The 16,345-nt window shown below is 44.3% G+C and overlaps 1 protein-coding gene across 1 annotated transcript; it reads right to left on the reverse strand.

Annotated features, from left to right (window-relative positions):
* Positions 1-2,025: 2,025 nt before the first annotated feature.
* Positions 2,026-14,424, reverse strand: LOC129327947 (vomeronasal type-2 receptor 26-like). Its single transcript, XM_054976695.1, has 3 exons — positions 14,347-14,424; positions 5,838-5,964; positions 2,026-2,936 (listed from the first exon to the last, which is right to left on the reverse strand). The coding sequence occupies exons 1-3, from the start codon at positions 14,422-14,424 to the stop codon at positions 2,026-2,028; spliced, it is 1,116 nt and encodes a 371-aa protein (XP_054832670.1).
* Positions 14,425-16,345: the final 1,921 nt, after the last annotated feature.

Below are 16,345 nucleotides of genomic sequence, written 5' to 3' on the forward strand. Positions count from 1 at the left end.
AAGCATGTTTTTAAAAGACAAAAGCAGCAGAGATCACTCCAAGTGGAATGGTTTTCTCACAGCCCTCGACTGCCCCCCTTTCTGGAGCCTTTCCCCAGCCAAGGCTCAGTTAATTCAAAGTTTTAAGTAGCAAGGGCGGTAGGGTAGAGACTCTGGAAAGGGAGACAGTCTAGTATGCTAGAGGCGGTGGAAGGCTGTGAGAGACTTAGGGCCAAGCTACACATGACGAATGACACTTGAATGGCAAGTGTATTTCTCCCCGTTCACTTGCCCTCTACTCAATCCACTTGCCGTTCAAGTGTCATTTGTCATGTGTAGCTTGGCCCTTTGTCCCCTCTGAAGCGATCTTTTAAAATTACACTTTCTGGCTAACATTGCGCTACCCGGCACTTGACGAACACACAACTAGGCATCGTGTATGGAGACTCCATATGAGGTAGGCCTGGCTGGGAGAGTCTGACTGGCCCAAAGTCAGTCACCAACTTAACATGGCATTGTGGGCTGCACTATGGATCTCTTTGATTCCAGTCCATCATTCTAACCTTTATATCAGACAGGCTTATTGAGAATGTAACATAGATTTTATGTTACTGTTTTTCAACATTTAGCTCACTGGGTTGGTAACTAGTTCTCTTTAAGCAGGAGAACTTTGCTAAAGCAGGCATGTAATCCTGGGGGGGGGGGGGGGAGGGTATGTGACTAGTAGCAAAAAGAAAGAGTCTCAAAACTGTTGTTGATGTCAATTAAAGGGTTTATTAGAAGGCACTATACATAAAATACAACAAAAGCAAAATGTCTCAACAATAATATATGGCCAAAGGTATGGATATAATACATACTAGAGGAGGGCACGAACCAAAATACAAACTGAAGTTCATCAAGAACTGAGCCGGTTCATGGTTCGTGAACTGGCGGTTTGTGAGAATTCATTTCTCACAAACTGTGATAAATTTTTGGTTTGTTTGGTTTGTATTTCGGTTTATCACTGCAGACAGCCTGGAGCCAATCAATCAGTTTCCTAGGCAATGGCGGGGGGGATGCACTCTCTGCAGACCTTCTGCTGACCCAGATACGACGTTTTCATCAACTGGATTCTCAAACCAGGTTCACGAACTGGAGCAATTTCGTAAAAGTTCATGGTTCATGAAACATACTGAACCACAAACTGCACAGTTCAGAATTTTCTGGATTTGTGCCCATCTCTAATACATACCAAGAAATTGAATATAGCTAGAAAAAATAAATGTGCATTATGTATTTCACTAAAACAAATAATTTGGAATACATATGCAGTAAATAACCAAACATGGCAGGGATTTGCAGTATCTTTTTCTACCAGTCCTAAGGAGAGGACACCCTGGGTAGTGGAGAGCAAAAGGTTACCAGAAGATGATAGCAACCATAGTACATGTTAGCCATTCACAAGACTACTAAATATTAAAATTTTATTTCCCTTCCTACCACCATCCTGCCCTTCTGGTACCCATGCAAGGATCCAGATGATCCATAGAGATCTGGAATACCGGACATACATAGGTTTGGGGGCCTTTCAGTACACAGGGGATTAGGATGAACAGTGGACAAGATGTAGGACAGCACTTTGGAGGCCTCAAGAGACAGCAAGAGAGAAGGCTGATTTACCAGTCCTCCTGCCTCCTGGACTTTCCTACATTTACCTTCCATAGGGCCAATACTATACTGTCATTACTCTGCAAAAGCAAGGGCAGAAGTGTGAATAAAATTCCTCCTCATTGCTATTTATTTTGACATGCTAGGGCAAAAGCCCTATACTCATAATATCTTCAAGTATCCCCCAAAACATGCCAGCTAAAATTGCAGGGGGGAGGGGGGATTATGACACTACAAGGTACATTCATTATTGAAGATGGATAAGAGTTCTCTTGCTGTAAGTGTTTAGTCTGCAGTGATAGGGCTCCATGCCATCCAATGATTCTGTATCTATATACATTTCTCTCAATCATTAATATGGAGATAGAGATGGAATTGACTAAACAAATCGAAGAGTTAATTGCCACTCATTTTTTTCCTTCCTAGCTGCTCTCTGGTGTTCAGGTGAGACCTGAATATCAGAATGTAGCATTTGGGGAAGAAGATACAAGCCAATAAGCCTCCACTAGAGGCCAAGATCGAAAAGATCTCCACGGCCACCATGTCTTTCCCCTTGGTGCTCAGATAGGTGGGGACAAAGGAGAGCCAAACACTGCAGAAGACCAGCATGCTGAAGGTGATCAGCTTGGCTTCATTGAAAGAATCAGGCAAGGTCCGGGCTAGGAAGGCCACCATGAAACTGATGGTGGCCAGAAGGCCCATGTAGCCCAGTAGAAGGTAGAACATGATGTCTGAGCCTTCATTGCATTGTATGATGATATGACCCACTTGGGAGTGCATGTCAAACTCTGGGAAGGGAGGCGAAGTTGCCAACCACAGCATACAGATGACAGTTTGAATTAAACAACAGGGCATGATGACTGACATGGCCAGTCTCTTCCCCACCCACTTCCTCATCTTGTTCCCTGGCTTGGTGGCCAGGAAGGCAACAACCACAGTGACTGTTTTGGCCAATATACATGACACGGCAATGGTGAAGATGATGCCAAACAGTTTTTGCCGGATGAGGCAGGTCACTGTCCCAGGCTGGCCAATGAATAGGAAGGAGCACAGAAAACTGATCAGCAGAGAGGAGAGCAGGACACAGGTGATGCTTCGATTGTTGGCTTTGACAATGGGGGTGTTCCAGTGTGCACCAAAGATCCCCATCACTATAACTGTGGCCACAAAACATAAAGCAGCGATAGAAGCCAAACCTGCTCCCATGAGGTCCTCATAAGATAAGTAGGTTATGGATTTCGGAACACACTGATCCATTTTCTGGTTTGGATATTCATCTTCTGGGCATTTCTCACATTGGTCTGCATCTGAAATTCATAATTGTTATAATTATTTATGAATATAGAACTGTTGTCCATTTTAACCATTCCTAATTGAATGATGCTGTGGTTGTTGTGGGTTTTCCGGGCTGTATTGCCGTGGTCTTGGCATTGTGGTTCCTGACGTTTCGCCAGCAGCTGTGGCTGGCATCTTCAGAGGTGTAGCACCAAAAGACAGAGATCTCTCAGTGTCATAGTGTGGAAAAGATGTAGGTCATTTGTATCTACTCAGGAGGGGTGGGGTTGAGCATAACCTTCAAGCAGTATTCAGACCCACCCGAAAAATACAACAGATGCTACGATCAGCAAAAGACAGTAGAGACCCCCTCACCTCTGCAGGAGTATACCGTATACCCTGCAGCTGTGGACAAGTTTACATTGGGACCACAAAGCGTAGCATCCAGACAAGAATAAAAGAACATGAAAGACACTGCAGACTTGGACAACCTGAAAAATCAGCAGTGGCTGAACATAGCCTAACTCAAACAGGGCACAGTATCTTATTCCAGGACACCAAAATACTGGACAACACTTCCAACTACTTTGTCAGACTGCACAGGGAAGCCATTGAAATTCACAAGCATAAGCAAAACTTCAACAGGAAAGAAGAAACCTTAAGAATGAACAGAGCATTGTTTCCAGTTCTGAAAAACACCAGGCTAACAAAACATTCTATCCCCGACAATAGCCCTGCAGAGAAGATTAGCACATCAAGTACCAATCCATCTGCAAAAGAACCTCCTCAGGATACAGTGAAGCCTCCCGCCATTAGCATTCCACACCCTGGGAAACTCTTACAGGATGACTCAGCTCAACCCCACCCCTCCTGAGTAGATACAAATGACCTACATCTTTTCCACACTGTGACACTGAGAGATCTCAGATATATCGAGCAGAGGTCCATCAGTGGCTATTAGCCACAGGAGATAGATGTTATTCTCTTTGTGGGGAGGTGGTGCTCTGTTGTCTTGGTGCTGGAAGGAAGGCAGTGGGAGGGCTTCTGGTGTCCTGGCCTCACTGACAGTCCTTTAGATGGCACTGGATTTCTAGCCACTGTGTGTGACAGAATGTTGGACTGGATGGGCCACTGGCCTGATCCAACATGGCTTTGCTTATGTTCTTATGTTCTTATCTCTGTCTTTTGGTGCTACACCTCTGAAGATGCCAGCCACAGCTGCTGGCGAAACGTCAGGAACTACAATGCCAAGACCACGGCAATACAGCCCGGAAAACCCACAACAACCATCATTCTCCGGCCGTGAAAGCCTTCGACAATGAATGATGCTGCTTTGAAAGCTGGTTAAGAGAAATTCTCTGCATTCCTTTCCCCTCGATTTCTCCCTGGACAGCCGCCCTGCCATTCCCTTGAGGGAAGGGATTGGAGAGGCCCTGGTCCAGGTTATGTGTAGAAGTTCCCTGTTACTCTTGCAACAGTTCAGATTGCCTGTGTCAGGATCTCATATAATGTTCAGTTTCTTAACCAGAGTTACGTCATGTTTAATTTGTAGTTGTTAAGCTTTTCTCCCTCCAGCTCCAGATGTTGTTTTGACTGCATTTTCCATGGGAGAGAATACCTCTTATCTGTCTCTTCAGCCAAAGACCTTGGCAGCCCGGGCCTTCCCACGTCCACGTTCTCATCATACAGAACTATGGGGGGAGGCTGGGAATGAAGGGTTTGATGTATTGCAGGTTTCGTTTTGTATCTCATTCTCAACAAAGCCTTTGTTCAGCCAAGTCCTTTTCAGGCCTTGGAATATGGACACTTGTATCAGAGCCTAGTCTTTCAATAAACCTTTTGAAATCAAGAAACTTGTGCTTCTTGCAGAAGGGGGAGACGAACTCTAGATAAGAGGGATTCCATATTCTGACAGCTTGTAGTAGGCAGAACTAACTAAAAATAAAGATAGAAGTCTCAAAACCCATAGATCACCATGTTGCCTTTCATACTCTCAAATATGTGCTCCTCTGTTAGCCCTCGAATTGCTTACATTCTGTTTCAGCTTTTCTGCAATTCTGAATCAGATTCTTGCTAAGGTTATGTCTTTGTTAACTTGTATTTATTTACCCTATGGCATTGTTTATGAAATTGTCCTTGACACTATATGGAAAAGTTCTTGATACTGATTGTACTAATCTTACACTGCGTAATCTGCCTTGAGTCTCAGTGAGAAAGGCAGGCTATAAATGACATAAATAAATAAAATAAATAAATACAATTGCTTCAAGACGGTAATAGGAATCGTGGAGCCAGAAAAAAGGGGTTGGGAGCATTCTGGCCCACACAATCCTTAGAAAATCCAATCCCTGCTTTTTTTACAGCACGCCTAATTCACCCCAAACTAAAGCCAAGAGGCTGACAATTGGCAAATGACTTCTGCATAGCGATGGGAACTGCAGTCATTAAACGAAACTTGACTTTTCTCCACCATAGTGGGACATCTGGTGCTTCAGAAGAACCCAGGAGACACAACCCTTGGGGCTTCTGGAAGTAATCATTCAGAAAGCCACCTCCATCACAGCAGGACACTTGATTTGATAACTCCTAGCATTTTATGAGTTGTAGCAGTTCCCACGGCAGCCATGCTGGTCATGGCAGGCATTTTATCATGGAACCCACAACCTGCCCTCAAATGTTCAAGAGTTCCCATGGGATGAACTTTGTTAAGTAATGCTGTCCTTACTGGACATTATATAGTAGAAAATGGAGGGAAAAGGTGAAAATCTACATTAGATGGAACCAGGCTATGAGACTCTCACTATCCATTTTCCAGAAGGTTGGCAGATCCATTGGTATATTCATTGTACAGGAAAGTCCTAGTAACTGGAGTAGCACAAAAATGGAATCATTTTTAGCTTTTCTCTCTTGTAAGCTGATATCCTTGGACTTACCCATCTGGACTGCAACTTTCCCTTCTGGGCATTGAGCACAATCGTAGCAACAAACTTGCTTCCCCTCTTGAACAATCCTGCTGTGTCCGGTGGGGCAGCTCTCAACACACGTGCTGCGTGGGACGCTCTAAAGAGAAGGGAGGGATTGGTAATGGATATGTGCTGCTTTTCCCTTACAGCTATGGTTCTTGGTTCCAAACTCTTTGCCCTGGAATGCATCAGAAATCACATTCTCACCACTTGGATAAATAGGTACATGCATACAAAGATCAAACAACTGATAAGAGAAAGAAAAGGAGCTGAGTAAACAGAGGGGCCAGGCTTGCACCCTTCCTGTGCATTACTCCTTTCCTCACCGAATATCTATAATTGTGGTCACTTTAACCCGGCCATTCCAAGCATTTGCTCCGAATGGCTCTCCTGCATTCGGCACTACCAAAGGTAGCTTCGATTTGATGTCTTGTTTCGAAAAAGAAAGCATTGGTGCAGTTTCGGGATTTAGGGGAGGATCACAACACACATCGTTTTTTTAAAAAATCCGTGCATACATAGTAACATTGCAACATTAGTTGGTTGTTGTGGGTTTTCCGGGCTGTATTGCCGTGGTCTTGGCGTTGTCGTTCCTGACGTTTCGCCAGCAGCTGTGGCTGGCATCTTCAGAGGTGTAGCACCAAAAGACAGAGATCTCTCAGTGTCACAGGCGACACTGAGGAACTACAATGCCAAGACCACGGCAATACAGCCCGGAAAACCCACAACAACCAGCATTCTCCGGCCGTGAAAGCCTTCGACAATACATTGCAACATTACTACATCTGCTGTCCGTCATTCCCCTTCCCTTCTAAGTGCTAACATTTGTTAATTTGATGGTTCCCCCCCCCCCCCCCGCAATTGCTTTGGCAAGGATTGTCAGGGGACTTTTGAACAGCAGAGACTTCAGGATTGGCAGCAGAGGTGGTTGTAGGCTTGGCGTGCGCGCACACACACACACACCCTTGTAGGCTGCCAGCGATAACACACTGACACTGTGCTGGCTGTCTGGAACTGGTCTCCTCACCTCCCTCTGCCTTTTGCCCATAATTTGCCTACACATAGGGCCAAGCTACACATGACGAATGACACTTGAACGGCAAGTGTATTTCTCCCTGTTCACTTGCCCTCCACTCAATCCACTTGCCGTTCAAGTGTCATTCGTCATGTGTAGCTTGGCCCATAGAAGCATATGGCTGCAGCATTAAGGTGGCTTGTAAATGTGGAAGGGGATGAGACCTGCATCCCAGTATGGGAGAAAGCCCTATGCTCCATCCTACCCCTGGAGGAAACCTTGAGCGAGCTTTAAACAATGTTCTTCTTTAAGTAAAATGGCTTGCCCTCTCGGCATCAAGCCACAAATTGGGTTGTAAACATGGCTGCAGCATCAAGTTGGGTTGTAAATATGGGGGGGGAGGGCAGTCCTGCATCCCAGGACGGGAGAAAGTAAAATTGCTTGCCATCAAAGAAAACCCAAGCGGAGTGGATTTTTGCAAGAGAGCTCTTGAAAAATTTGACTCTGCTTGGGTTTTCCCTAATGGGAAGCAATTTTACTTAAAGAGGAACATTGTTTAAAGCGCATTCGAGTTTTTGCCACCCCAGCCGGAAGGAAGAGACAGACACAGGCTTGGAATTAAAGGGCCGTTTATTAAATGACCATAACATAAACAAGGCAAGGGCCAACTAAGCGGTACAGGTCAAGCCCTGGGGTAAACTCCGGACCTCCGCCTTGACCTGTCTGGGAGAGCCCATGCCCCCGGGTGTAGGCCATCCTTTGAATAGCTGCAACCCGGGCTGCCAGTCCATGGATCCCCATTGAAGCACCTGTTATGCCTCAGCCGCAAGGCATGAGGGAAGGCCTTGTATTGAGGATCCACGCAGGTTTCTGCCAGCACACGGTAGCCGCATCCATGCATACCACCCTTAATGGCAGCCCTGTCCCCACTCACGGGGAAGTGCCACAGGGTGCTCACCAGCCCGCACCCTATTCCCAAAATCTCCTGCCAATGACACCAAAACCCCGACGGCACCACCTCAAATGCCTCAAACACTGCCATTAGTGCAAGGTAGGCGAAAAAACCTTCCTTTCCCACAGCCAATCTGGAAAAAAGGTAAAAAACTCCTACCCAGCTCTGGAACAGCAGCCAGCTAGTCCTGCACTAAAACAGGGAGAGGTGGGTGGGCCGAGCTATTTCCAAACTGTGGCCAGGGGAAGACGGAGCCGCCGAAAAATGGCCCTTGGCTCCGCCCCCTGGCCAATGCCCCGGATGCCCGGGAAGGAAGGGAGCCTGCCTCCTTTCCACCGGGTGGGGTGGCAAACTAAGACTCCCTGCTGAGCAGCTGCAGGGTGAGTCTTCTTCTCCAGGAACAGGGCAGAGTGGAGCAGATAGCTTTCTCTCATGCTAGGATGCAGGTCTCCCCCCCCTTCCATGTAAGAGAAGCAGAGTAAGAGAAGCAGAGTTTTTGATTCTGCATGGATAGAATGTGCTCTAGCAGGGGGTGGCAGTGGTTTTAAAAAAATCACAGAATAGGTGCAGGGGGAAACATGGAAGAAGCACATTTCCTCTTCCCATGACTCTCTTGCAGGTCCAGAAGTCAGGAGAACATGGGGCGCAGAACAGATTCTGAAAAATGACCATGCATAAATCACCACTCTCTGGCATTTATATCTCTCTTTATCATGGCAGTATGTATTCAAATTATTAAAAGCCCAAACAAATTTCCATTCTTCACATAATGAGCTAGAAATGGCTTCATTCCTACCTCAGAATTCTGAGGAAATATTAGTTTGCAATCTTTCCCATATGTAAAGACATATATTACCTGCAAGAAACAGAACTAGCACATCGGGGAGAAAGTTGTTGCGTAACCTGTTCCTTACTGTGATAGTTTTTCATTGCTAGAGAATTTTCACATAGGGGCACAATGGGGTCTTGATATTGACTATGCTGGAGATGGAAGTTGGAATGCTGTTTATTGGAAAGACCTAATTATTGGCTGGAAGAAGACTGTTCTTGAAACAAGCCTAAGGGGACGGAGACTGCAAAGATCATAGCCATCAGGGTGGAAATGCCATCTCTGCTCTTCCCCTGCAGAAGAACAAGTGGCTTTCATTAACTATCAATTGAAAGATTTGTGAGTGCTCCACTACAGGCACCTTGGATACCAAAGGAATAGAAAAAATATATGATAGCTTGGTGTATGGGACTTTGTTATTGAACTGGAATTTTCTAGTTATTACACTGAGACATAAAACTGGTCAATGGTAACAGTTGTTTGATTGTAACCTTGTTGTGTGCCTCCTTGAGCTTTGGCTCTCTACTTTTGAGTTGAGTTTTTTTCAGCGGACAGGAGGGGGCCCTCCTCCCTCTCCCCTCAGCTGAAAAAAACTGCTTTCAAACCCTGGCAGCTTTTTTCACCTGAAGGAAGAGGGAGGAGGAACCCTGAAAAAAGTGGTGGGTGTTTCTTACCATGCAAGAAAATGGTTGCTGCTTAGGAGGGGGATCCCTCTCCCATCAGCTGAGAAGCTGCTGATGTTTGAAAACAATTGTCTTCTTTCCATTTGCAAATGGCAAGAAAAGTGCTGCTTTGAGCTTTGGTGTGCTCCCTAAAGATTCTTAAAGCATTTAAACATCCTGTTTGGAACCCAAGGGGGTGCACAAAATGAACCAAACAAACCAAATGAACTAGCTTAAGTTTTTCACAGTTTATCAGACAGCGGCTCTGACTTAGCATTTTTGCCCCCTGAGATGCCATAACTTCTGGTTTGAACCAGAAGTGATGTCATTGGGCCTACAAAGCCCGCGTTCAGCGTGCTGTCACCTGCCTCTGTTCACCTTTCTTTTCGTGGTAGCAAGGTCCATCCTGCATCTTGTAGATCAGATGTGTGCTGGCTCAGAACCATTGTTGGAATAGATATCCTAGGCACACATGCATCTAATTTGGATCAAGACCATTGGACATGGGGAGAGTGAGCTTAAGTCTTTCTCCTTCTTTTTTGCTTTACACGAAGAAGAAGAAGAAGAAGAAGAAGAAGAAGAAGAAGAAGAAGAAGAAGAAGAAGAAGAAGCATCCCTCCTTCAAAAGAAAGAAAGAAAGAAAGAAAGAAAGAAAGAAAGAAAGAAAGAAAGAAAGAAAGAAAGAAAGAAAGAAAGAAAGAAAGAAAGAAAGAAATGGATTCTGTCAAACTGCCAATTCGCGAACCACAAACTGCCTCGGTTCGTGACGAACTTTGGCTCATATTTCAGTTCATTCCCATCTATACTCCCTCCCAATTCATTTACATCTCTTCTTGGTGGCCTACAGAGCTCAGGACAAAAAACTCCCATCAGAATAGCATGGTTTCTAGATTCTTGTATAAAGAGGATATATTATGGATGTACTATAGAATTTTACAAAGGCAAATCTTCCAGTAGAAATAGAACCATTCAGTGTCCATTTCACATTACTTTTTTGGCATTCAATGCTCTGCCATGGCAGATCAGTCAGAGGTTTTTTGTCAAAGTTCATCGATGGGAACACTTGGGCTTTTGTGGGCAGATTGTCGGTACCATGATAAAAGGCCATAAATGTGTTAGACGTATTGTCGAAGGCTTTCACGGCCGGAGAACGATGGCTGTTGTGGGTTTTCCGGGCTGAGAGATCTCTGTCTTTTGGTGCTACACCTCTGAAGATGCCAGCCACAGCTGCTGGTGAAACGTCAGGAACTACAATGCCAAGACCACGGCAATACAGCCCGGAAAACCCACAACAGCCAATGTGTTAGACGTTTACATTTTCTCTCTTTCCACTAAGCCATGTAAAAAAAATGCCATGGACCACAACAGCCTATGATAATGAATGACAACAGTGTTTCATATTTTATGGTACCAAAGGGAAGGAATTGGTAAAGGTTTTGAGATCATATCTATGACTTGGATGTCCAAGGCCCTAAGAGCCAAGCTACAAGTGACGCTGTACACAGGTTGGACACTTGTCAGCTTCCCTCAAGTTTTGATGGGAAATGGAGGCATTCTGGCCTTGCAGCTGTAACGGAGAGCCAAGCTGTAAAACTAGGATGCCTACATTTCCCATCAAAACTTGAGGGAAGCTGACAAGTGTCCAACCTGTGTCAGGCGTCACTTGTAGCTTGGCTCTGAGAGGTAACAAAATGCTTCTCCTCTATTCTAATAAAATATTAAGAAGTTTAAAAAATGTCATCCATACCTGCTGAAATTTGTGATTCCATATCAGCAAACTGCTATTAATAGTAAACTCTTCATCTGTAGTTGCCATTGATTTCATCCAACCAACTTTGATTTTTTGGAAAGTTCGATTTGGGAATGTAACCACATTCACAATATCATAGTCAGCTGCCAGGTCCCCATTTTCATCAAAAAAGATTTCATCTCCAGCACAATTGTTAAAGCGAACATTTCTCAAAAATGAACAAAGCTAGGTTTTAGGAGAAGAAGTTTACATTTGTAAAAAAAATATAATAGGAAATAAATTAATATACCTTTCTGGAATTTATTGAAATGGAACCACTTGTTCTGCAATATTGATTTGCAATTTTATTAATATACTCAAATGTGAATTAGCCTGATTTTTTTTTATTTGTTCAAAATGCTAACCTTAAAAATGAAGTTCTTTTTGAGGAAAAAAGAGAGAATACCATTATAGTTAAGCATGTACTGAATTTCTAGTGGGAGCCAATTCATAGGGCTGACATCTTGAAGAATCAAGATCCCCAATTTGACCCCTTGGACATGAAATCCCAGCTGAATTAAAACTCAAGTATTCATCTTGTGAATAAGTGCATTTGTGTTGCTCTCTCATGCTGCTCATGAAAGACTGGCACCATCTTGGATATATACGCTCTATATAAAAGCAAATTCAAGATATCCCTCATGTGTGAGCAACAGGTATGCATTTTTCTCTCACACACACATCATTGCATCCACCTTTTGCACACGGAACAGTTTTTTTACAGATTCTGAATCTTTCCAGAAATTCAGAGTCTGAATCTATAAAATCACATCTGAGTCGTTGCATACAAAGTAGTTCATAATATATAATATAATAACAATGGCACTTACACACCGCTTTTCCAGAAAGATAGTGCCCCCTTTGGAATGGTGAACAAAGTCAGTATTATCATTATCCCCACAATCTACCTGGGGAATTGGTGTCAGAGGAATGGCTTACCGAAGACCCCTTGCAGAGCTCATGGCAGTAGTGGGAGTCGAACCAGCAGGGTTGATTTACACTGCAACCGCCTAACCATTATGCTACAGCAGCTCTCATAATGGATGAACTGTGAAAAAAAGAACTGTGACTAACCTGCCATGGATAAGCATAGGTAAGACCTTCTTTCCCCATCACTCTCTGCTGAGTTCTTGAGAAATACATGGCATGGAGTGCATGTGCCACAGCATAGACAGCATTGTAGATGCCATAGCTGTGACCAGACATTCCCATTTCAAACATAGTTCCAGGAACGCTCTCGAGCTTCTCCTCTCCAGTACAGTTTTTGTTTCGGGACCCATCAGTGTTATACAGTGGTAGTGAACAGCGAAATACATACATCCAAAACTGCTGAATGAGATAAATCTTAGATTGGTATGGCTTTAGGGTCTTAATGAAGTCCTGAAATCCTGGCACTTTATTCGTGTGTACTGCAAAGGACAAACTTCCATTGAGGGATTTTGGTGTGAATTTAACCCAAGGGAAAATAGATGTGGCATCCAATTGAGAAGTTGTAATCCAAACCCGCTCTATTGGCCGTCTATAACTAATTTCATAATCTTCTAAAATCATTCGTAAATTTTCCATAGACTGCTCATTTCCGTAGACAAGAATGATATTCAGTTTGCTAAACCAAATTTTTTCAGCTATCCTTCCTAAGTTTTTACCAAGATATATATTTCCCATGTAACTTTTCTCTGCTGGAATAATTTCTTTAAAAGCAATGCAAATATTACTCTGGAACAACCTTGGTATCAAGTTTTGAAGGAACTTTTCTCCACTGTCATCATCTGATATGAGGAGACCAATCCAATTCCATCCAAAATGCTTCAGGAGATGAACAATCCCAACACATTCGGGTGTTTCATTTGGAACCATCCGGAAGAGAAAATGGAACTGAGTTTTTTCATTCATTGCAGGGTCAAAGGAACCATAACTGACCTAAGGTGAAAGATTATGAATTTATGACAAACATCTTCATTTACTTTTGAAAGAATGCTTTTTCCTCCAAATTCATACTAACATAAATGCCTATTAGTATATACTTTGTTATACTTTGTAATGCTCCTTTTCATCTAGAAGTTCTAATTATGCCATCAAGACAGGACAATGAATCACAGAATCACAAAGTTGGACGGGGCCATACAGACCTTCTAGTCCAACCCCCTGCCCAGTGCAGGATCAGCCTAAAGCATCCCTGACAAAAATTCATCCAGCCTCTTCTTGAAAACTGCCAGTGCAGGGGAGCTCACCACCTCCCTACGCAGCTGATTCCACCTTTGAAATACTCTGACCGTGAAAAAGTTTTTCCTAATATCCAGCCGGTACCTTTGTGCATGTAGTTTAAGCCCATTGCTTTGGGTTCTATCCTCTGCTGCCAAACGGAACATTTCCTTGCCCTCCTACAAATGACAGCCTTTCAAATATTTAAAGAGAACAATCATGTCCCCCCTGAATCTCCTCTTCTCCAAACTAAACATTCCCAAGGCCCTCAGCCTTTCCTTGTAGGGCTCAGTCTCCAGACCCCTAATCATTCTCATTGCGCTCTTCTGCACCCTCTCAATTTTGTCTACATCATTTATGATTTGGGGCTTCCAGAACTGCACACAGTACTCCAGGTGTGGCCTGACCAAGGCAGTATAGAGAGGGACTATGACTTCCTGCGATTTTGATGCAATGGCCCTTTTGATATAATCCAAGACTGAGTTTGCCTTTCTTGCCGCTGCATCACACTAACTGCTGACATTTAGTTTACAGTCCACTCTTACCCCAAGATCTCATTCACATACACTACTACCCAGAAGTGTATCCCCCATCTAGTATTTGTGCTTCACATTTTTGTGCCCTGGATTAAATACTGTGAACTTATCTATGTTGAATTGCATCTTGTTCACAACTGCCCACTTCTCCAGAGGATTCAGGTCTGTTGAATTTTAACTCTGTCTTCTTGGGTGTTTGCCACTCCTCCCAATTTGGTATCATCAGCAAAATTTAATAAGTAGCCCATTCACCCCTTCATCCAAATCGTCGATAAAAATAATGAAGAGCCCCCAATGGTTCCTTCTGGGCTAGGACAAAACATGGCAGTGGATAACATGGATCTAAGAAAAGATATTAGCCTGTCATTCAAGCAGTCATTAATTGACCACAGGATTGTTATCAAAGCAGAAACTTCTTTCCTTAGAGACACTGCTTACTGGAGAGGAATTCTGTTGCTATGTCAGTATTTCTGCCTATCTACAAGCACACATACCTGTGGGATCTTGTACGCACTTAAAATATTGGCCATCTGGATGGAGTTTTGGGAGGTGAAGCCACCGATAACGGCCATTAGTTTCTTCTTCCTGTCACACTCAAAATTGACATGACTCAGCTGTTCTCTGAAGAGTAGATTCAGAATGTTTTCTGAGCTTCGCAATGAATTAAAACCATTTTCACTGATGTCTGATCCCAATGTGGTGTTGGGTAAGAGTTTGGCGTTTTTCTTGATTTCATTAATTGCAAAAACAAAAGCTAGGATATGCTGATATTGTTTAGGAATTAACCTGCAATGAGAGTTTTGTTTAGTTTTGTGTATCATAGAATCATAGAGTCATAGAGTCATAGAGTTGGAAGGGGCCATACAGACCATCTAGTCCAACCCCCTGCCCAGTGCAGGATCAGCCTAAAGCATCTCTGACAAGTATTCATCCAGCCTCTTCTTGAAAACTGCCAGTGAAGGGGAGCTTACCACCTCCCTAGGCAGCTGATTCCACTTTTGAACTATCATAAACAATCGTGGCATCTTTCTTAAAATATTCGCTATGGCAATAGCATATTGTTCAAATGTTGCTAGAGCTGCCATGCTCCCCCCCCCCTTCCAGAAGAAGAAACATAACTGGTGCTACTCTCTCCACCTCAGCAATTCAGTCATTGAATGTAATTTTAGGTGGGTAGCCATATTGGTGTGCAGTAAAACTGCAAGATTTGACTACAGTGGAACCTTAGAAATCAACAAGGTTTTCAGATTGTAAGCTTTCAAGAGTCAGTGCTCCCTTCTTCAGACATTGAATGAACACTCTGTCTACAGAAAAATCGCCTTTTAGTAGTTGAGATACTACCTTAATCTAAATAACATCTCTTTCTGAGTCTCAGGGCCAAGCTACACATGACGAATGACACTTGAACGGCAAGTGGATTGAGTGGAGGGCAGGTGAACAGGGAGAAATACACTTGCCATTCAAGTGTCATTCGTCATGTGTAGCTTGGCCCTCAGTGGCCTGCATTTGAGGACTGATTAATGATAGGAATGTCGATGGATCTTCCTTCACCTTCATCAGTAATTGTTTCTGGCAGTAACATGGTGTCATGTACATATTTCAAACTGTTAATAGTCCTTCCACCAGTTTTCACTCCACCTTCTTGTAATTCCAAACCAGATTTCTTTATGATCTGCATCCTTGTCTGACATTTTTGCTAATGGGAAACCCTTCAGTTTCTCCATTTTCTGTAGCTTCTTCTCCAGACTGCAGGTTCTGCATCAAAACAATCAGACGTTGTGTGTCACCCTCCTTTCTTTTATTACTATTCATAGCTTTTCATGACCCACTGAGTTGCGGGCGATGCGGGGGGAGGAGAGTGGGGAAGCGGCATGGGGGCCGTCATGTTGAGGAGGGGCGGGGAGTGTCCAGGGGCCAGGTGATTCTGCCCAGGCACATCCGGCGTGGGCCCCTGGTCGGATGGCTGATCCCCGCCCCTCAGCACTTGGCCTGTGGTGGCATCCCGCCCAGCCCCCCCCCTTTTGTCACAACTTTGGAGTGAGCAGGCTGCGGATTGGGGCATTGGGCACCGATCCGTTTGGGGGGAAACAGGGCCCTCAGGCTCAGTTTCCCTATTATGGGGATCCCCATAAGGGGTCTGGGGAGTGAGGAATGGCCGGTGCATGCCCAGACAGGGGCTGTCAATCCGTCTCACTCCCAGGTGACAGGGGATGATCCACACAGGGATGTACACCCACCTGGCATCCCACTGCCTGTCATCCCATGGTTCCCCCCCTCAGCAGGGGTCTGAGGGGGCGTGTGGTTCATCGGCTTGGCAGACGGGTCAGCTGATGCTCGGATCTGTGCCCTATGCATGCCTTTGCTCTTTACCTCCAGCACTGTGTCTGTGTGTTTCTTGTCGCCATGCCCCCTCCCCGCTCTCCTCCCCCCATTTAGTACTCGCCTGCAAATTAACGCAATAGTTCAATAGTTGCTGCACTCTCTGGCACCTCC

Source organism: Eublepharis macularius, chromosome 4, assembly GCF_028583425.1.
Source record: "Eublepharis macularius isolate TG4126 chromosome 4, MPM_Emac_v1.0, whole genome shotgun sequence".
NCBI lineage: Eukaryota > Metazoa > Chordata > Lepidosauria > Squamata > Eublepharidae > Eublepharis > Eublepharis macularius.